At 44.2% G+C, this 22,404-nt stretch overlaps 1 protein-coding gene across 1 annotated transcript; it reads right to left on the bottom strand.

Annotated features, from left to right (window-relative positions):
• Window positions 1–581: 581 nt before the first annotated feature.
• FAM83F (family with sequence similarity 83 member F) lies at window positions 582–17,320 on the bottom strand. Its single transcript, XM_072359079.1, has 5 exons — window positions 16,847–17,320; window positions 13,048–13,215; window positions 6,409–6,530; window positions 5,177–5,889; window positions 582–685 (listed from the first exon to the last, which is right to left on the bottom strand). The coding sequence occupies exons 1-5, from the start codon at window positions 17,300–17,302 to the stop codon at window positions 621–623; spliced, it is 1,524 nt and encodes a 507-aa protein (XP_072215180.1). The 5' UTR covers window positions 17,303–17,320; the 3' UTR covers window positions 582–620.
• Between the last annotated feature and the right edge of the window lie 5,084 nt (window positions 17,321–22,404).

A 22,404-nucleotide genomic window follows, 5' to 3' on the forward strand; every position in this document is an offset into this window, starting at 1 on the left:
CTTTGTTTGACTACTGTATTTAAGACGTGAAGAAAGCAGTTAAGATGTTAAGATCCACTGGCCTCTTCTAGCTAAACCCTTCTCCCCTGACCACTAGTTTCTGTGTGGATAAGTGACAACAGGAATCTCCAGGAAGACTCCTCAAGGACAAAGCATTGCTATGCTGTCTGTAAACATCACTGCTTCGCCCAGGATTTGCCACTGATTGGACTTTGACTTCCAGCCGGTCAGACCAATACATTTCTGCAATGCAGTAGAGTAAACAATGCAACACACTGATTCTGAGTCTGTACCTAAACAGACTGAAGTAGCAGCACAAGTTAAGTCAGAAAATCTCCTGCATTTACCCGGACACAGAGCAAGCTCTGAGACCCAGTCATCACAGTTGTTTTTATGTACAAAATCTATATGCACACACACATATGGAATAATACATTCATCATTAGCCCTCGTTTAAGGGACCAGCCATCCAAAGTCTATGTTTCACACAGTAAATATGATTTAACTGGTTATGCCGGCTGCATCCAGGACCACACAGTGGCTTGACAGACCACCGTGTAAGGACAAATCGATTAACATGTTACTAAACCAGCTTGTTCAGTCTTCAGTTTCCCAGACAATCAAGATAAAACACAGGTAGGTTGTTTGCTTTTATCACTCGTGGTGGAGTTTGGACCCACGTTACCTGGAATGAAAAGAAGTTAAAAAGATGTTACAATTAAGCAAATAAGATCCAGATAAAGTTTAGACTCAAGCTTTAATCCTCGCTATTTATGATATGCCTTGTGTTAGACCTACATCACTCTGCATTCTCTTGGGGTTTTATTTCCTCATTCTTTGAAATGAAGAGACACTGAAATAATAGCAAATACAGAGTATACTGTGGAGAAAGCCACAGGAGAAGTAATTCCAGGCTTTGGCCTGTACCCAGGCTAGTGTCAGTGGAATTCTCAGATCCCAGATGGTGCTGAAAAGCAGTTTGGCCATGACTTGAGTGGAAGGCTTTCCGAGCAGCAAGGGATGAAAACAAAAAAGAAAGGTCAGGTCATCTCACCCATCAGATCACAACACACATTCTCACTGAGCTTTTCCCATGTTCAGCATTAAACATCTCAAGTGGTGGTATTTCCACCATTTCCTTTGCAAGAGAAATCCAGAGACCTCGGGGTCCCGCAGTTAAGCAGCATATAATGCAGCCCAAATTGTTATCTTCTGAGGGTTTATTCCATTGCTCACACTGTAGATTTCCTTCTTCACCAAATGTCTGTACTTTTTAACACTTGCACTTTATTGCAGCCAGATTCTGACCTGGATGCCCCAGCAAACGTTTTTCAAGCACCGTACTTAAGTGTGTTTGCATAAGCTTTTGCAAGTAAGTGAGCTCTGCTGTACTCGGGGCTCAGCTAGGCTCACATAATGTATATCACATATATCCCGAGGCTGTAGGTACTGAGGGGGGGCAGCTGCATGGTTTGCAGTCACTTTGAACAAGGGCAGACCCCGCTGAAATGATTCTACTGAAGGAAGGGGGTGGTACATCTCATGCAGTTGGAGGCAGTGATCAGTACAGGAAAACTGCCTGATGTTACTGAGAAGTCTCAACCTTGCTGAAATGAGGGAAAATTCAGTCCAAACACTGCCCTTGAACTGGGCTTCAAGTGGATTATTTTCATCGAGTCATGAAATCATTAAGGTTGGAAAAGATCTCTAAGTTCATGTTGTCCAGACACCCATGTCGCTTTTTTGCTTGTGAGTATTTGACTAACATTATCCTTACCTGTAGGTGATGGAAAAGGGAAGAGCTCCATCTCCCCTTCCGCACTGCAATTTCTGCATATCCAGGCAGCAGGCAGCACTGCACTGCACTGCAGCCTGTTCTCCCTTTTGTGGTCGTTCTAAATGCTACAGCCTCCTCCCCACAACTTCTCATGGCACTTCATTCTAACTGCTGTACCCCATAGACCCATTCTGTATATTCCCACTAATCTTACCACTGCCCCTATCTCCATGCCACCCCCATTCCCCTCTTCGTCTGTATCACGTTCAAGACCTTCATGTTTACCTTCAGAAGCATCAAGGCTCCTTCTCAGCTCAGACTCAGCTCCCAGCTCCTTTATTCTTCTCACTCTTCCTACTCTTGTCTTCTGGCTTTTTTTCTACAGATCCTGCTACAGTTGGAGCAAACACAGTCCTTGTGTGTGCACCCAACGTCATTTCCCTCTTTCTCTTTACAACAGGAGCTAAAATGACCAGTTACCACCAGTCTGTGATCCCACTTGGGCTGAAAAGCACTTGTGACAACTAAACAGCTATTTCTGCCCACCTAGATTGCTGCTTGCAGGGGAGAAAACAAAACATAAAGCCAGTGCCTTCCAAAGACACGCAACTTTTAAGCCCTTGCAGTATTTCCCAGAAACTGCACGCAGACCTCAGTGTTTTTGCTGATCACAGCCTGCCCAGCAGCAGCATAAAATTAACAACATTCTGGTCAGGTTCAGAGCTGCAGTTGTGCTCCGAAGCAGGCAGTAGTGAGATCCAAGAGTTGTGTTGATTTGATGGTGTGGTTTAAGCAAACCTTGTGAGACAAAACACAATCTCCGCGCACTGTAGTTTTGCCCTTGTATTTTCCAGGCTCCCCATTCTAACTTGTAGTTATCATTTTCTAGCATGTAAACACCCTGTCAGATTTTCAGAGACTTTTACAGAATACAGTTTCGTCCCATCCCAGCTTGTATTCTTTTCAACAGCATTTGCTCTTATAAGACTGAACTGGACATTTAGTCTGCTTGAATAGTGTCTTTCAATTACTCTGCAAGCTGCTAGGGGTGTAGATCTGATCTTTCAGTGCATTTGCAAGGTGTGATGTGTCTCTGTGGTACTACCGAGTTACAGAATTAATGGTGCCTTTGGAGGATATGTGCACAGACAGGCCTAAAGGGCTTAAGTGTGTTGTTTAATCTTCTCCAAAGGTAAGGGCGACCATTTCAAACTGTGAAGCTCTGAATAATTGCATCCTAACCTGACTGCAGATCTAGCACCATCTCCCTCCTTCATTTCCACTTCATACCTCCCTTCTGTCACTCAGGGTGTTGCAGCATCCCTTTTGACTAGGCCTGCTCAAGGACAGCTTAAAGTTTTAAAACATTACAGGTCATACAGTTTCCTTCGAACAAAAGGTCTCCTGTTTTTATCTTTAAGATGGAGCTTTATTCTATATCCACGTTCGGGATGCTTTTATTACATCCTAATGAAGCACGTGCTGCTGATCAAGTAGCTGCAGGATCCTTTCAATTTTTCCTTTCTCATGAGTCTCATCTCTCTAATGTGCCCTCACCATCTCCATTCACTTTGGAACCACCAGGCTAGTGAAGCTTTCTTTCACAAGCAGTGAGTCAAACGTAACACACAGGGATCTTCCCTCAGCCTTTTACATGGGATGACCTAAGCCTACTTGCACCATACTTCAAAAGCTGTGGAGTCTCCCACTGCCACTGGAACAGGCAATCTCATTTAGCATAAAGCAAAGCAGGAAACATTTGCATTGACTTCTTGGAAAGACCTGTCAGGAAGAACACAGCAGGAAGGTTGGAGAATGGAACCTCTGCTGCTTCCCTGTACTTTCAAAGTGGCTGGCCTGGAACCATCCTAGGTCTCCCAGGTTCAGTGTTTTGTGTTCTTTTTTGTTACAAGAGGTGCCAGCTCTCAGGAAGTAGCAGTGACCATTAATAAAACCTGAATAAAATAGAATGATAGTGTCCTTATGGAAATGGTCCAGACCAGCTGGCATAGATCCACTGTGTTAAAAGGAGACATCCCTGCTGCCCTGACCTGTGCAATGCACAGAAAGGCTCAGCACCCCAGTGTCCAACTAGAGAAATCAGTCTCTTTCTTGCCTTAATCTGGACCCAATTTTGCCTTGACACAGTGGGAAAGGAAGGCTGTCTGCTTCAAAGCAGCTGACAACAACAAACGTGGGGAATATCTGATATTATGAAGTGCTGACAAATCAGAACTTACACAATTCTCCATTTCTGTCACTAGAGGGTAGTGCAAGTCCTCAGGTCCAATCCTCTGAAAAGAAATGCCCATACATTTGGCTATAGGTCTAGGAATTTTCTTCTTCCTGGCCCTGAGGAATAGGACCCAGCAGCACATGCTGTCTGCTCAGAAAATAAAGTGATGGGATGAGAGAGTAAAGACCAGGGTTTACTTCTGCCTCCCTAAATGCCAAACACATCCTAAAATGGGTCTACTGCAGTCTCAAATAATCAACTTATGCCTTCTTATAGTTCTTGTCTCTTGTGTTCAGTTGGCATTTTTGAGTCTGTCCTTCATTTAGCCGGAAATACTTCTAAGAATGTAATCAATCACAACCTGGAACCTGCTAGTGCAAGATGTAATGAGAAAGACAACCAGGATGAGTAGTCCTTAGTTTTACTTCAAACTGACAAAGCATCTGAAACGTTGAGATGTTAGCAATGAACATGAATTAGGAGAAATTGTTATCATTGTGGTTTCTTTCAACCAAATGAAGCCCTGGAAGAGCTCAGTGAATATATCAACAACTCCTTAGCAAAGAAGGGAAGGTTCAGATCTCGTGCTTCTCCATAGCTATTTTCATGACCCTCATTTCCATTTCAGAGGGATACAAAGGAGCAGGTTTGAAAAACTTCCACCTCCTCCATTCCTTTCTCTCTTGCCTCAACAGAAACTTGTTTCCTTCCTTCTCCACCAGTAACCCTGGCACAGTAAACACAGTCGACAAAAGCCAAAGGATGAAAGGAGGGGTTACACTGGAAATCTATCTGCACGCTGCTAATCACTACAACACTAAGCACACTGTTGGTGCTTATCAGGACACTGCACTTAAAGAACTGTACACACAACCTGTTTTTCACAAGGAGACACTCATCTTTCTATCCCACATCTGCTTAGTGGGAAGCATCAGAAAGCACACACACGAGACGTAGCAGTCTTACAGTAAGAGTGTCATTAAATTGCCTTTGGAATTATGCTTAGTTTGATGCAACTTCTACCCTTGTTTGATGCTGTTTAGTGCAGAGGAAATTACAGGATCTACTCAGGTGTCTGTGTTGAATACATTTGCACCAATCAACCAAACTCAGAGAAAGCCTAAAATCATAGAAGCAGAATGTGCTAATAGGAGAGGTTTTACCTGAGATGTCTTCAGCGCTCCGAACACTGGCATGGCCCATGCTGAGCCGCTCATATTCCAGTTTCATATTCCCAAGGTCTTCCCCTGAGTGTCCTTCACTGGCAAAAGAATTTGCTTCAATGCTTGAACCTGGAGACCGTTTGGCCTTGCGACTAAAAATCCCACTGGCAAACCGCTTTCCTTGCTTTGAGTTGGCCTGTGCATCTTCTTTCTTCACATCACGAATGGACTCTCTGGACTTGGATTTATTTTTCAGGTCCATGTGTAATCGGGAGAATAGTTTCTGAGGGCTCCGATTCAGCCTGTTGAAGTTCTCCAGAGGTGGTTCAATCTCTGGGAGTTCTTGCTCTAATGTGATCAAGTCATTCAGAAACTGATTTAATCGTCTCTTAGACTCACTTGTTTCTTCCCTTTCCATATTATCCTGATTATCCTGCCTGTGTCGCGAAGCCCAGAGCAACATATCACCACGGGTCGCCCCTGCCACTAAGCCATACTTGGGATTAATGTTCTTCCGAGCCACAGTGGAGGAATGAAAGCCTGATTTCCCAATTCCATGAAGGTTTGGATTAGCAATACCCAATTCCTTGTAGAAATTAACTTCCTCCGAGATAGCGTAGAGCTCACGAAACTCAATGTCAAACATCTCCACATGCTGTCCTGTCAAGACTAGTAGGATGTTTCTGTCAATATGGGATGAACTCCATGTGAAGCTAAGAGTAGGAAACAGAACCGTAAGATTTTTGAGTGCATATTTGACCCAGCCCACCCAACAATATCTGAAACACTGAGAGAATACACAGCATTGTGCTATTTGCCAATATGGGTCACGATAGATCGGTGAAGTCATGTATTATTGTTCTTCATAAGGCACGTAGACAAGATCTGGAAGAAAATACCTGGAAACTCTGAAGAACAGAATATCCTTTTAAAAAAGCAACTGGAAGAGTCTCCAGATTGTAAACCTCTCTGAAAAGAACTGACTACAGCAGCCAATGCAGCGTGTCACCATCTCTAGCACAATTGAACAGCCCACTGGCAGGGACTTGTTCTGTTCTTCTGGGAGCAGTTTGTACTCTACACTACCTTCTCTCTTATCTTACTCCAATTTCCACAGATGCCAAACAGATTACAGAGAGGAGGATAAGAAAATGAATGACATGAGAACAAGACTCACAAGCCATTCTTTACATAAGAAGAATGTAGCTCTGCCTTATGCAAGAGCAACCCACCTGTATGATCCAGTGGCCACCTTTTCACCATCTACCATCAGGAATCGAGATGCCAATGTACCTCTGATCTTTCCTGCTTGCATGTAGAACCCAACTCCTGTCACAGAGCGGATGCGGATGTTCTAACCAGGAAGTAAAAAAAAAACAACAAAATTTCATAATAAATAGGGCAGAGAATTAGATAACTGCCAACTCATCTGTCTTAACACATCACTCACATTATCTCACAACTTCTGGGACTACAGCTCATCATTAGACACCAAAAATCAGAAGGGCTGCAGAAAGGAAAGTGGAGTGTTGAAAACTCTGTTGTTACCATCTTTCAGTACAAGTCACTCCTATGCATCAGTTTATAGCCCTGTCCAATAAGTCAGCATCTTTGTAACTCTGTCTGCTGTCTTCAGCTATTCATCTTAGCCTACTGACAAGACAATGCTTTCCAAGTGAAATGATCTGCCATCTCTAGTCATGTGCTGTAGATCAGAAGGCCCAACCCAGTTCAGGGGAATGAAGCTCTGAGTCACATCTGTACTCTCCGAATCCCAATTCCTATTCCATAGCTCTGGTGAGCTCTTTTCCAGACAGTGTCAGCAGAACCACAAAACCAAGAAAGTCTGCAATGCCTGTGCAGTCAAAAAGACTCAGAAAGTATTGTGTGAGGCTTAAATTAGGTTATTTTAGGCTTGTGTTCTGATCCCAACAACATATAGTTTGATAAAACCAGACAAATTACAGGAGTAGGAAGTTTAATTATTACAGAAGGGGTGAGGAAACAGTTGTACCATTCAAAACATACATAGATGTTTCTCTGCCTGTTACAACACAGGAACCCTGACATCATTTTGTTAAGAACACCAGTTCCAATGTCTACCTACATTCATCTCAGTTCAACGGAGAGTGAAAAACACAGAATTTTATTGTGAATAAAAGGTGTGGGATCAGTGTCTCCGCTGATACCCCAAACAGATCAGCAAAGAAGTATTTCTGCAGATAGAGAAAGCAAAACTTCATGAAATGTACTGAAGTAGTTGGAAGAAGGTATTCTCTCTCCTCAAACCTCCTGTCTCACACCCTTTTAGGCACCAAACCTACAAATACTAACACAAAGCAGTACGAGAGACAGAGATGAAAATCCAATTTCAGGTTACCTGATTTTCTACAGCAGATTTTTATGCATGCACATAATATAGAAGCATATTTGCATGTTAGAATGTGAGTTATTCTGCTCAGACCAGTGCTGAACTCCACGGGTCCTGGCTGCTCAAGGATGAATTGCCAGACGGGCGTACATACATATTGCCTAACATTAAAAAATAAAACAAACAATGCTCCGAAGCACTCACTGCCAACAAAGTTTGGAGCAAATTATCTTGTCACTCTGACGTGCAAATTTTGACCATTTTCTTCAAACCATCTGTTTCTCTTAAGAATTCTTTAACAATGAAAAGCTAACAGGTATTGTGATCTGGAGTAATAAATAGAGCGTTAGGAGTCAGACAGTCTCACGTGTAATCACAGTTCTGGCAGTATTCCCTGTTATGTTCTGTGAAAGCCAATTCACCTTTGCCTCATTCTTCCCCCATCTGCAGAACAGGAGAATCACGAGGATTTGGCTAACACTAGCACAGCCTCACATCCCACAAAGAGCTAAGTACTATTATTATAAACCTAATTGACAGCTTCAATATCGATAGGCCATAGAAATCAGCATGCAGGAACGAGTGATTATAAGAATGTGGATTTCTGTCAAAAAACAGTTTTCTGAATGTAACTCTTACCTTTTGAATCTGTTCCTATTTTCTTCAGTAAAATACAGCGGTGGCAGCACAAATTCTGACTAACAGTAACTGATGATACTACTATTTGGCATTCATCTATTGCTTGATCTGTCTGCAGTCCTGTGTGGGCATTAGCTAATTAATCCTCCCAACGCCAATGACAGTATTATCGCCCTGTTTTAAAGATGAGAAACCTGAGAGACAAAAAAGATGAAGTGACTTGCCCAAGGCCTAGCTAGCAGTGAGTCATTCGTGTGGGATGCTGAATGCAGGTTGGGTAGAGCACAGGAGAAAGGCTGCCCTTTCCAGTATTTAGAATAACATTTGTAGACGACTGGTTGGCCGCCTAAGATAATTGCCTTTTTTCCTTGCTGAATAAAGCTGGATTTGGAATTTGCCAAATAATCTCGACTACAGGTGTCAATGAGGACATCTGTCCTTCAAATCAGCCGACAGCTCTGAAATGTCATGTTCCTTTCTGAATTGAGGAGCATCAGCCTGTGTAAGCAGAATGTTTCTTAGCATGTAACAAGTGTGGATTTTATTGTGTTTGTACGTTATATCACCTTCTTCAGAAAGAGCGAAAGCACATTTTGATTTTCTGCAGTAACTGGGCTATGCTTAACACTGAGAAAGGCACGGAGGGGATAGAACCAAACAGCTGAACACATAAGCCTCCTTGAACAAAGTAGGCACAGGAGTGTATAAATGCATCTTGAAATGCAGAAAACAAGCACAAAGTCATATAAACACCGAGTCACTTAATAGGTTATTTGTATAATGTTTCCTACTTTGAAGGATCTTGGAGCACTTGAAGACTAATATATCAAGCTCCATAGAGAAAGAACAGCCCTGGGTTCATGCACTGAAGATTACACAACAACAGAAGTGGAAAGACATATATAAATGAGGTAAGATTTCAGCCATTTTCTTTGGGCACTAATGTTATTGTATGAACAAGTATTTGGGGTAAAGGACCAGCTAGTTTCCAGGAAGAAGAGACTTTTCCAAACCTGTATTCTTGTAGCAGCTTGCTTAAGTTTGGTTACATCCTGCCTCACGTAGGCTGCAGTCCATGTTAGGTTTCCACATTTCCTTTACACAGACTTACACCACTCCTCATTGCAAGCAGTGACTAACAACTCACTGGCAGCAACTTAATACAGACTGGTAACACTCCAGCCGAATTAATACACACTGTAGAGGAATCAGTCTTTCTTGATTTGTTGTGACACACTTTTAAACCTTGTGCTGCATCCACAGAACGTTAAATTAGACTCAACTGAGAGAGTCAGTAGAATGTTGTTACTGACACTTAGTTGACCACTAACAGACCCAAGCAGGAGTGCCCACAAGCACAGGGTTGAATAACATGAAGTACGTGAGATGGACTCTAAAGGTGGGTACTGCAAGTATTTTCACCAGGGAGTCCTTTATGTCCCTCTGCTCTTAGACCTTCTAACAACTGATAGAAATGCTTCAAAGGAAGCAGAAAAAAGAGTTTCCATTGGGATGAAATGGCATGAAAGTTTAAATCAGATAAAGGACAGGCAACAGACCATAGCAGTAGATGTTTTGTGACAACAGCTCAATGGTCCCTTTTACTGACTGCTTTGGGGTTTTTGTTGTTGTTGTTTGTGTGCTTCCAAAACGAAACGCTTGTAAACCACCGTTCTTGAAAGGTCACAAGCAGCCTAGTAGAATTTTCTAGCAGATAATTAAAACAAAACAGCACTGCATCACATCACATTCAGCTTCTCTGCTGAGTTAGAATTGGATGAGGAAATCTGGAAGGTAAGACACGAAAAACTGAAACAAAATTGAAAGAAATGCTTTAGGCAGAAACCTTTAGGACTACCTAGAGAGAGGAAAGGAAATCCTTGCTTGCTAGGAAAATGAATGTAAAAATTAATATGAAAGTGAACTTCCTGCTGATACCACATTCCCTGCATTTCCTTAGAGCTCTAGGTGAACTCCGTGTCTTTAAGCAAAAGTGTCTCTCATTGAAGACTTGACTAGCAGAAGAGCAGGGGAGAAAACACCTCTAAAAACTGGTGACAACCCTCACCCTCAGGTCAACAAGAAGAGGACGTTTTGTGGGGCTATGCATTTTGTATCTATGAGAACTTTGATTCATTCTGATCTCAGAAGAACACCCTTATGTCAAACATAACAAAAGTCTGGCAAACCACGTCCTGCAGGCTCAAGAAGCCACATGACTCATACAGACGAGACATGCTCACATTAACATCTCAGGATGAATGTGCAGATGATTGAAGTTAAATGCATTTTTAATGATCTCTGGCCTTCATGCAAAACATGAGATTTTCTCATTTCAAATGTGAACTCAGTGAAGAGTCTTTGTGGAGTGAGATACAGTCTTCCTACACCATTTTCCCTGCTGTGAGACTGTGGGAGGATGGTGATACCTTGCCATCTTCAAAAAAATAGCCAGGAATTTTGTGAAAATGCCTAGCACTATATGTAGACAAAGGGCGAAATCCAGTGTTAGCAGTAAGCCTCCCTGAACTGGGACCATTAACTGTTCACTCTGCATTGGATGAAGAGACCTATGGAAACAAAAGGACAAGAATCACAGCAGCCTGAACATCTGGTGATGACAGAAGACAGAATAAGCACCCTGAAGCTGCAGCAATGCCAACCCATAGTAATGTGTCAACTCTTTTTCTCTCACATGAGAATCTGACACTAAACCTTATAGTTATCTCCCACATTGCTGCAACTTTCCACAGAAAAGCCGGTGCTAAAAATGCAAACCAAGCCCAGACACATTAGCTCAGTGAGGTGGGGTAAGTCCTCAAGGGAGTGACTACATCTTGCTTGAGACTCCTTGGTTATCCAAAGACTGGCATCAAACTATGATGATTTCTCACCCAAACAGCAGCACTGATACATCCAATAAAGCCTTGCAGGAAAGCATGACCAACAAGCTGCTCCCCGCCTTCTTGACCCTTATAGTCACACTGACAATAGGAACTTGGGCAGGATGGTAAGAGGCTATTATCCTTGAGAAACAAGTGACCTGCTTTTCCTTACAGGAAGACTCTTCCCAGTCTTTCCATAGCACCACAGAAAGGAACAAACTGCACTGACCTTAACAAAATTAACTAAAGCCTCCTTAGCTGTACTGGAAAAGAAATATAACATCCCTAAGATGGGAATTTATGATACAGGATGACATAGCTGGGAAAACAAAATCAAGTTAAAGGGCAACAGTCTGTGGGTTGGAAATTTGCAGAAGAGTGAGGAACTTGGTTAAAGAAGGATGTTAAAAGGTTCTTCCTCGGTGGAATTCCTTCAGCTCAGGATGAGTCTAAAGAAAAACACAGCAAGTGCTGCTGCGCAAGAAGAGAAGCACAGAAGAGACTTAAGAGTTTTCTAGTGCTTTTGACGGCATCAGTTCAAACTCTTTCTCTTTGGAAAGGGTGACTTTGCGATGCAACAACACTGCTGCAGGACCTAATCACTGCTGCAGTGTGTCTTTGTGATAACTGGAGTGTGAAGTGCGTGCAGATACCTACAGAGAAAGAGGTAAGAAGAAAAGCAGGAAGAATCTGCCTACTTTTTAAAGATGGAGAAGGCAGCCAAGAAGGAACGTGCCTGTCCAACAGCACTGCAAGTATTTCTATAATGCCACAGCACTCAATCCAAGGTTTAAAGTACGCAGTATTGAAGTCATCATTCTTGCACTCAATGACATGGTGAGAAAAGTACTGGAAAACAGGTACCAGAGCAAATGGAACTACTGCTCTACTTGTATAGCTTTCTACCAAAGCGACTTCAGCCCAGGCCACAGAATACCTCTGAAGCTTGAAAGAGGTCTGTTACAACAACGTCCATGTCTTGCTTTCAAAGACACCAGAGGAAAGAAACTTCCATCTCTATTTTGGAGAAAGATAAGAAAGCTGCTCAGAGCTGGATGTCTTGTCTGATGAAGAAGTCCAGAAACCGCGAGCAGAGTGGTAGTTCATAGGAGCATTGTTCAGAAATCTGTAATTCGTTTTCACCCACATTTCAGATGGTACTGCTGGAATGGTTAATATAAGCCTCTTTAACCTTCAGAGCTTTTTGTTTGTTTGTTTTTAACTGTTGAGCGTTCGTGGAAGATCTGCCCCTCCTCCAGGCAAAATGGGACCTTTTATTATTATTATTTATTTATTTTTAATAAAAAACAAACAAAACTGCTCTGCAAAGCAGTTGGATCACAAGATTGCTGAGTCTTGCACCCTGTGGGTTGTTTCCAACCTAGTGACTTTCCCAGTATTGGGAACAAATCTGTAGTAGTGATAGTGACTAAAACAGTAAGCAACACAATAGCAGCTACAACCATACAAAGAATTTCAGTTTGAACGCAGTGCAAAGGGATTCTACTGAAGTCGCTTCTGCCAGCCAAGCAAGTCTGACTACTCTGCTGTGGTGCATGTGCTATGTGAAGACATACTCCAATATAGAACTGGAGAGAAACTGTGCTCCCCAGTCCCAGATGTTCTCAGGAAAAGCAGGACTATAAGCTTTTTCAGGCCCAGATAAGCACTGATATATAGAAAAGTTTTGATTTCACAAAGTATGTATATGTGTAATGTTATTGTTTGCTTGGAGCCCAGTTACTCAAATAACTACTATAAAAATCTGGGACTTTCATGGAAGACCTACAGGAATTTCCTCAAGCTAATTTCTTCCTAAAAGAAATATACAGGTCAAAAGAGCCAAAAAACCTCTACAGATTTCTGCTTCAGGTGAAAGGCAGATCATCTCTCCAAGTGAGTTACAAAGTTCATTACAATTCAGGAAGGCCACTTAACTGCAAAAAAATATAATGATTCAGACTTGAATATCTTACCCGAATTTGCAAGTCACTGAGGTCAAGGCATCTGCACATTTCCAGGAAGAGCTTCACACCATCCTCATCTAGGATTATGTAGACTGGGATCCAGCGCTTATATGCTGCATTAACAATATCTCGGAAGATGTCCTGGTCTGTAAATACATCCATGACCACTGCAATAATCTAGAAACAAGAAGACAGCAGAAAAGCAACTAAATAAAATACTAGGAACTGAAAGGGAAGCCCATTTCAATGATACAAAATAAAGGAGAGGACTGACACCAGGATGTGAAAGAGCACTCAGACAGAAGTACGGGGATGTATGTGCCCAAGTGCTTCCAATAACCTTGTAACTTCCTGGCATGGCTCCTGCTGCACTTAGAAAGAACGCAATAACTGTCTTGAAGGTGGCTGCTTCAGCAGCCTGGAGAATGCCGAAGCCAAATACCATTTTTAATCCAGCATTGTGAAACTCTCTTTGCCTCCATTAGGATCCACTTAAACAAAGAGAGACACTGATAAAAGTCTAAAAAAGAAGAGTGAAAAAATCAGCCATAACACTTCTCAGAAGGTGAGTAATGGAAGAATGAATGTGCAGAGGAATCAGAGCATGACCCCTCAGCTATAGTGCACAAAGCAGACAAAAAGAACTCAGCTCTTGGGGCTGGCTTCACAAAGAATGTTGCATAGAGCTCAAACATAAACATAATTGTAAGGAAGAGATGGGGGCACACATTCAAGATTTGGAGGCAAAATGATCATTTGCTCTCTTCACATGTACATTTTTTCTAGTATGAAATGAATCCCTCTTTCCAGACACAGATCTTATATAAAAGCAAGAAAGCAAAAGGTTGCACTAACATGACAGACAAGCCTGAACATTCATAGGATGAGTAACAACAAAAACAAGATGACTGTGGGCAACTTTTATGCTGACCCTTACATGTTTTGTCTTCCTCTCCCTTTCTGTGTCTTTAATACCATTAGAAGAATCAATTCACTTTTCCTCCTGAAGGAGTAATTCCCTGCAGCATTCTGAAGGCTATGAATGAAGGAAACTGCTGCTCTCCCCACCCCTACGAACCATCAGCTTGGTAGGTCAGATCTCTCATGCTGATGGTAGGCTGGGAGTAGGGCTGCCTAAATTCTAGCGTCCCAGGTGCTGGGGTCACAGCAACGAGCTGAGCTGTGCTGCAAACAGCATGTAATGTGTGAATGGAGCTGAAGACTGCATCGAACAGTATTATTTTCTTCAGTTGACATTTGGAAAAGGTGCAGCTCCAGTTGCAGCAGCTCTTTGTGGAAGGGGGGTTAATTCTCACCAGGCACTTCTCTCCTTTGAAAATGCCCGTGAGCAAAATGGATGTGGGAAAGTGATACCACAGTAAATGTCCTCTGTTATTGTTGAGTCTCTGTCTGTACGGCCAACAATAACCAACAGCTCTGCTCTGTCATGCTCCTTCTGTCAGCAGTGCTTACACAAGCTGTTCTTTATTAGAATAAGAGCTGACGTGTTCATGTCCATCATTAACACGTATCAGGATACAGGTGAACTATGGAGGAGGTATATTATAAGCTAATTTTAAGTCCTTCAACAACTTCTGTTAGGTTAGAAGAACTGGATTTCAGCTCTCACCTTGGTTCTTACTTTCTAGCTGAATGCAGCAAGAGGCAAGGAATGTTACCTCTGAAAAATACACTGAAATTCTGCCACTTCACTCCTCAACAAATTCACACTCAGACACATTATGACTTAAGTTTTCAGGTATTAACTGAGGCATGCTGTGCTTTCTTAACCCTTCACACACTCTGGTCTGGATGTCGTTACTCAGCAGCAGGAAAGTCAAATTAAATTCATTTGAAATAAAAACATTAGCATAGGAAATTGATGAAAAATAGACAGAAGAAGTAAGAATGTGTTTTCTTTCCACCCCCTCCATCCACAAGGAGACCAATGACTGCAAAAATTGCAGCACACCCTGGACAGACCATTGATTATTAGTGCTGGCATTGCAATATGAAGGAACAGTTGCCTGCTGGTTTGGCAGCTCTAGGTCAGTTCAGGCTTCTTTGCAAGACTATGGACTTAACCCACAAATATGGAAACTAAGCCCATAGGAAAAGCTGATGAACTGCCTTCCAGATGGCTCTTTCAAGACTCCAACTGCGAGAGGGGCAACTGCGCTGTTGATGTTAGTCTTTCCGAAACCCTGACACTGCAGATGATCTGTCAAGATAACTTAGGAGCGTTCTCAAACACAGCAAGTCAGAGCATGAGCGCCTGCCCCCTGTAGGAGTTTTTCTTTTCCCCATTCCTCTCTCTGCCCTATGGATAATAACACTACTTATCCATAGCACCTATAGGTAATGCCTTGCTCTTCATGGGTATTTACAGATCGACAAGCATTAACTTGCCAAAATCACTGTGGCAAGGTAGCTCAATTAATGTATGTAAAACATTAATGATAAGCCACCCCTAGACATGTGCCAAATATTACTAGCATCTCTTTAGGGCCACTCCCTCCCGAAAACCAAAACAAAGCAAAACTCCAAAGCAAACAAACAAAACCCCCACTCTAATCTGTTGAATGAAAAGCTCCTACCTGGAGATTTTATTCTCCAAGGCCAGCTTGATGGAACACAACAGGCACTTATCTAAGAAAAAGACCATTAAACACCAAAATGGCTGTTAAACACGAAACCACCTTTGGGCTGGGAGGGGCACAGTTCACCCAGCTGGTGAAAAATATCTACAAAGAAATTAATGACCTGTAAGTGCCAGGCACAGCTATTGAAAAGAGCAAAAGTTTCCCAGTTATACAATTTGTAGAGGCATTTGCAAGTGCATCAGCAAGTCAGAGCATAAGCATTTTACAGCTTCTAGTTCTCCTGTGTGACGGATTGCACCGGTGGTGAAACAGGATGACAGAGTGTGCATGTAGTGCTGCAAGGAGGGAGTGGAGAACACCCTCTGGATAAACGTCTCTCTGGAAAATTTTCTGTGCTTCCCAGCAGATTTGCTTTAAACAAGCCTCTGCAAAGGCTCTGCATGCAGAGGGTGCGCTTGGAGAGTGGTGGCGGGGGAGAGTGCTGAATCAGAAAGCAGAAAAAACAGGAAGCAGCAAAACTAAGAGGAGTGAGGTGGCTTATGCTGCTGTCCCCTCTCCAGAGGGGAGTTATCAGCTACGAAAGGAGTAATTTCACAGACAATCTTCCCTGGAGATTTCACCCAGACCTAGAAAAACCTTGTCACTATCCCCTACCTCTTCCATGCATGCTTTCGGAGCGTCACGGCTGGCTTGTTTTCTTGCCAGAGGTGCACTGTCACCACTAACAGTCCTTTCCAGTCCAAGACAAACAGAAGGAACAGCTGCATATTGTCTGGACTCTGGCTGCCTTGCAGTCAGAGCTATATTGGATTGCAAACACAGAAAAGAAAACAATCCAACCCACTGTCCTATGTTTAACTGGGGTTACCTGCACGTACAGGAGGTTGGCTGGAGCAGCACCACTACTTGCCTGCCCTCTGGATAATACACTGTGATGTGGAAGGAGAAAAACAAACCATGGCTACAAAACCGTGATGCAGGGCTGGGGGGTGAACCCATTCCAGACACCAGCTTTGGCAAACTGCAGTGTGACAGGTGATGAACTGCATGGAAAACCCAGCCTGGTGGCCACCAGGAGAGTGAAGAATGCTTGGTGTGGCGGTGGGCTCCTGCCACCCGGCCACCTTGCATGTCCCCAGCTCGGCTTCTCTGCCTGGGTGACCAACACGTGGACATGGCACAAAAGCACAGAGGTCGCTCCCTACCTTCTGCGCCTGCTGGATCATCTCCCGCACCACCTCCTTCAGGTGGGGCACGTTCTCCTCCTTGCGAGGGTGCGTGAAGAGGGCCACTCTGCTGATACCCCGGTAGAAGGTCTTGTCAGTCCAGCCCAGGTCCAGTGGTGGTACCTCCGTGTCTGAGAGCTCAGGCCAGTAAGCCAACGAGACAGCCTTGCCGCCGGGGCCTCGCACCACCTTGCTGCTCTCCCGGGGGTCATCATAGGCCCGCCAGCTGCCCCGCAGGGCCTGCAGCTCCTGGCTGGAGAGGAAGTCCTGGAGACGCTCCTTTCGCAGGGTCTCCCTGTAGGCGGCCTCGCCTCGGGTCACCAGCGTCTCCAGGGCCCGACGCTGCTCCTCGCTATAGTAGAAGCAGGCCTGGGCATCTGTCACCTTCTCATTGATGTGCGATTCGTCCAGCAGGAACACCTGGGAGTCTGCCATGCTGCCGGCACCCACAGTGCCGGGAGGCTGTGGAAGGAGAGAAGGGCAGGGCCGGCACCGCCTCGCCTGGCCTGCCCGAGCCCGCCCCGACAGGTGGAGCAGCCGCACCGCCCTGTGCCGGCCCCTCACACTTCTCTGGTTCACTGGGGACGTGGCTGTCCCCTTCATTCTGGCCCCCTCCCAGGCCTGCCTGCCTGCAGCTCTGACCACTGGGGGACAGAGGTGGTGGTCCCGCAGCATAGTGACCAGCTGTCCCTGACCACTGTGCCTGGGGAGAGCCAGGCTGGAGCTGCTGCTGTGGCTTGCAGGAGAATCACAAAACAGCTTAGGTTATGTTTAGGGAACCTCATAGTCCCACCCTGTGCCTGGGCAGGGCTGCCATCCCCCAGCTACAGCTGCCTAGGGCACCATCTAACCTGGCCTTGAACCTCCAGGCATGAGGCACCCACAGCTCTCTGGGCAGCTGTGCCAGCGCCTCACCATCCTCTGAGTAGACAATTTCTTCCTAACATCTGACCTAAGTCTCCCCTCTTTTAGTTTAAAGCCATTCCCCCTTGTCCCATAGTGTGGAGGTATGAGAAGGCAAAAATCTACTTAAAAGTGTTTTTTTTTCTCTTTTTTCTTCTTTTCTTTTTGAAGGTGACTGCATTCATCAGGAATGAAGCAACGCAGGCAGACTGTAACAGTGGCCATTTGGCTCAGCTGGCTGCTAGCCGGCCCCCTGCCAACCCACCAAAAGAGCAGCTCAGTGACTCCCAGAAAGCCCAAAAAGCAGGAGGTGGGTGCCCTGTTTACAAGCAGTAGGATGACAGAGCGATTTGCCCAAGGCCGCCCAGCAGGACGGTGTCAGAGCTGGGAATAAAACTGTGCTGCTCCAAGACTCTGGCTGGGAGTGTGAATAAATAGCCTCACACGTGTCCCAGCTGAGAGACTGGGGGCTGTTATGTTAAATGATTAATTTTGCGTGGTGTATGTGATAGTTGCTAGGGGCCCTAATCAAGATGCAGGCCCCATTGAGGTTTGCAGTGCATACACAAAGGATAAAAAGCACTCCTTCCCCGCTGTAGCCCAAGGACAGCGCAGACAAGAGATGAGCAAGGAAATGGGGATAAAGGCAAGGCAGTGGTGATATATAAACATTCAGAGGCATTTGCAGGGCTTTTCATATGTGATTAGCCCTAATTGCTCACATACACAAAATGTACCAACTGCAGGAGCGGAGCTGGAGGAGCTGCTCTTTGTCTCCTCCCTGTGAGGGATCACCTGTGCTCAGAGTCTGTTATTGAAGAAAAATAATCCATGGAGGAGGTGAAGCACTGTAGCTCTTCCCTGATTTTCTCTCTTAAAATGGAAGGGAAAGTTTTAGCATTCCAGAATGTCTTTGATAGCTCTTCCTGTCATGAAATCCACCTAAAATTTGAAATTGCACTTTGCAGAATCTACTCCTCTGCCTTTCAAATCTCTTTTAAAAATATAATTTCACTATATGCCCCTTTAGGTTCATTACTGTGGAAACGGGGCTTATGGGGCAGTGGCGTCTCCATCTGTCTGCTTGTCTGTCCATCTCTATTAGCTTCTGAACCCTCTGGATGATTTCAAATAAAGGTGGCAGAGGCATAATTACACCCCTACAGGTTTTGTGAAAATAAAGAGCCTGATAGCAAAAATAGACCCTATCACAGTCCCCTGACAGGGAAAGTTGCATTAAGGGTTCACGCCTAATTAGACTTCAAAGATTCCATAAAAGTTGAAACACTACTAAGTTCCTGAACTGTATGAAAAGCTTCAATTGAAGTTTATGCCATGTTAGACACCCCAGTCAGTCAACCACAACATACAAATACACAGGAGATGCTGCTTTGTTAGTGTCAGTACTCACTGAACTACTTTTTTTCCTCCTGTACCAGAGGCTGCCATCAGCTCTGCTATTTCACGTGGAGCTAAGTCAAATCTCTTTAATCCGGGATGTTCTATTCAATTGTAGCTGCACAATGTAAGATTTTCTGTTCAGCTAAGACTCCCACATGAAAGCAATGGTGGGTTCACAAATGTATGTTTAGTTTTATGTTTAAAAGCAAGTGGATGTTTCCCACATCCAAGTGAAAGCAACAGAGATTTTCATCTTGCTGTGTTGAAATGTTTAGCCCCCATCTCTCACTCTACAAGACAAAGTGTTGTCTGTGTGTTGATATGAAAAATGAGGGCATGGAGCTGTGCAAAAGCTGAGAGAGACACTTTTCCTATGCACGCATGGTGTCGTTGTCCCCCCCTGCCACCTGCTCTCCCAGCTAAACATTCCAAACACAAGTATTTTCCATATGAGGTTTTAAAAGAAAATCTGATGATTCAATCCCTTTTGATATACCCCGACCCTCTGGCTGACAGCTTCACCTACAAGGCAAAAAGAACTGTGGAAACAAGCTGCTTTCGTTGTCCCAGAGACAAACCAGCCCTCCAGGACTGGAGACTAAACATAGCATGGAGGGAGGGGGAATTGCACCTGGCTGGGGCTGACAAGTGAATTCCAGTTTCCACTCTAGATGAGGTTCATTACTGTTTCAGCTCAGGTTTTCCGTTCTGACCTTAGCATTGGCTCGAGAGAAAGGAAGAAAGGGAAGCCTGCTTTAGGATTTGGCTGAGGCTACTGCAAATCCAAGCAGACCTTTGATTAGATATCAGAACTTTGATGTATTCTTTGTTGTTGTTTTGTTTTTCCTGGGGATTACTTACTGAAGGGGCTGCCTATGATTGGGCAGGGTTGGGTCTTCCTTTTGACCTTTGCCCAGCCAAGTCTCGGTTAAGGTCTACCTGACTTTTCTGGTCTAGTTCCAAAACATTTTCCAAAGGAAGTAAACTAACCTATCAGGAAATATTGCCTCTCACTGCAACCCTCCCCAACCCCATTACAGTGCTTTAAATCTACTGCCTTCAAACACCTCCCACACATATTCTGCTTACTTGGGGCCTAATTGCTTCACTTTCCTTTGCAAGGCAATGCAGGTTGTGCTTTAGATAAAGATATGACACCTTATATTTAGCATTAATTGTAACTGTGCTCGTCCATACATCTCTCTTACCCATCCTTCCTATGTAATTTCAGTCCTTAAATAGCCCATCTCATGAGATAGTCTTCGATAAACCTCCCAGCGGTGTTTTGCTTGTGACAAACTGCTACAGGCTCTTGTTATACAACTTTGGGTATACTCAGTTCTTAGGGAATAAAATCTCAATGCCTTTCCTCTCAGCCCATCTTTACTTCTTGTTTCTCCCAAGGGCAGTCAACACTGCTGTGCAAAATAGGAGGAAAAACACGGGCCAATATTAAAAAGAAAGGGTCATTCCATGATAGTTTTCTGAAGGGGAGTATAGAATCGTAGGATGGCTTGGGTTAGAAGGAATCCTCCTAAACAAACCAACATGATTTACCAAAACATCTCTACTTAACCTTACTGCTTTTCAGCTTTTCCATTAAAAACGAGTCTTGCAAATAAAAAGAGGCTAGCTCAGTGGATGTGGGATACACGACTTTGCAGCCTCAAAAAGGAAGAGTAAGTAAATAGGTTGTGCTAAAACACCACTCCTTCCCAGTGTTGGCTGGCACCAAAGCAGAAGTTGCAAAGGCTTGGTGCAGATTGCATCTTCCTGATCTGTTATCTTGCAGGCCACATCCAGGAGTTTGTGGGAAGGATGTTAAACACACAGCCAGTCACACTAAGCCTGTCCCGGGCCTGAAATTCCATTTGCAAGGGCTGCCAACCTGGGGTAGGAATGGGTGTGTTAATCACGTCCTTGTGCTGGCACAGCTAAAAACTCAGAAACAAGGTGATTTCAGGGTGAAGAGGAAAAAGCGTTTGCCTTCTCTGTTCTCCCTCCAGCGAGCTGGAGAGCTGCAGGCAGTGGAGGGTAGGTGTGTCACCTCTGCAGCAGTGACAGTGCTGCAATCTTGATGATGAAGAAATGCTTTCAGATGCTTCCTTTCTGTCACATTACACTGCCTCAGGGAGAAAAGCCTAGCTGCTGAATTGGAGAACTGCCGCAACTGTGCCGAGTGCTTCTGGCCTCCCACTCAGTCTTTCAGCTTTTGTTTCCATATGAGAGTAAATAGGTATGGAGTCCTCTGAAGAGAGCAGAAAGGAGCAACTGTGTTTGCGGGTTCATTTCTTGAAGCGAGGTATTTGCTGACTGTGCACACACGGAAAGGCCTGTAGCTGTTTTCCCTGGCTGCTCCCATTTACAGGGCAACGCTTTGAGGCAGTTTCCTGTAAGAAATCACGCTGACCCAGGCCTCTTGCTTCATCTTTCAACTGCCATAGAAGCAAAAGCTCGTAACTGGTTTCAGTTCAGAACACAGCTGAGCTACAGAGGGGCCTTGGCCAGGTCATCGGTTGTGCCTCAGATCCCTATCTGCAAAATGAAGACAATATTGCTGTGTTTCACAGAAATGCTACAGGGAAGAGCTTAAAAAACCCCACAACCAACCAAACAGAAAAAGCAAACAACCAATGAACAAGAAAAAAAAAAACAACAGCAGTGTCTCCTACTTTGCTTTAGCTTCTGCAAAGAGGAGGAGGAGCCAGATAGCTGTGAAGTCCCTTCACAAATGAGCTAAGCTCTGAATGGAAGATTTCAAGAAGGAAAATAGTGGAGAATAAATGGCATAGTGTCTGAACAGGATGCTTAATGCAGCTGTAACAATGCAACTCTCACAGCACAGTGTACTTTATAGGCAATGGAACACAAGTAACAGGACCTGAGGGAATGGCATAGAGCTGTCGGGGGGAAGCCACATTCTGTATTAGGAAAATGTTCTGTACCAGAGAGTGGTTGGGCATGGAACGGGCACTTCACAGCCATTGCCATGGCCCCAGGCTGCTGCAGTCTGAGAAGCATTTGGACAGTACTCTCAGATGTACTGTATGGATTTGGGCTGGTCCTCTGTAGAGCCGGGAGTTGGACTTGGTGGTCCTTACAGGTCAGCTTGGGATATTCTCTGATTCTATGGGGTAGAAGATACAGGCTAGAGAGACTTACATGCTGATAGCAAGGAGATATACAGGTATAGTGTGGTGGATAAGAGAGAGTCAGTGGAGGGAATGCAAGAG

The sequence above is a fragment of the Excalfactoria chinensis genome, chromosome 1, assembly GCF_039878825.1.
Source record: "Excalfactoria chinensis isolate bCotChi1 chromosome 1, bCotChi1.hap2, whole genome shotgun sequence".
In the NCBI taxonomy this organism is placed as follows: Eukaryota; Metazoa; Chordata; class Aves; order Galliformes; family Phasianidae; genus Excalfactoria; species Excalfactoria chinensis.

Coding starts and splice junctions, on each gene's coding strand:
- FAM83F (XM_072359079.1), bottom strand. CDS start 17,302: ATGGCAGACTCCCAGGTGTTCCTGCTGGACGAATCGCACATCAATGAG. Junction 13,216..16,846: donor TGATCCAGCAGGCGCAGAAG/GTAGGGAGCGAC, acceptor TCTTGTTTCTAG/ATTATTGCAGTGGTCATGGA. Junction 5,890..6,408: donor GTGGCCACTGGATCATACAG/GTGGGTTGCTCT, acceptor TCCTACTCTTAG/CTTCACATGGAGTTCATCCC.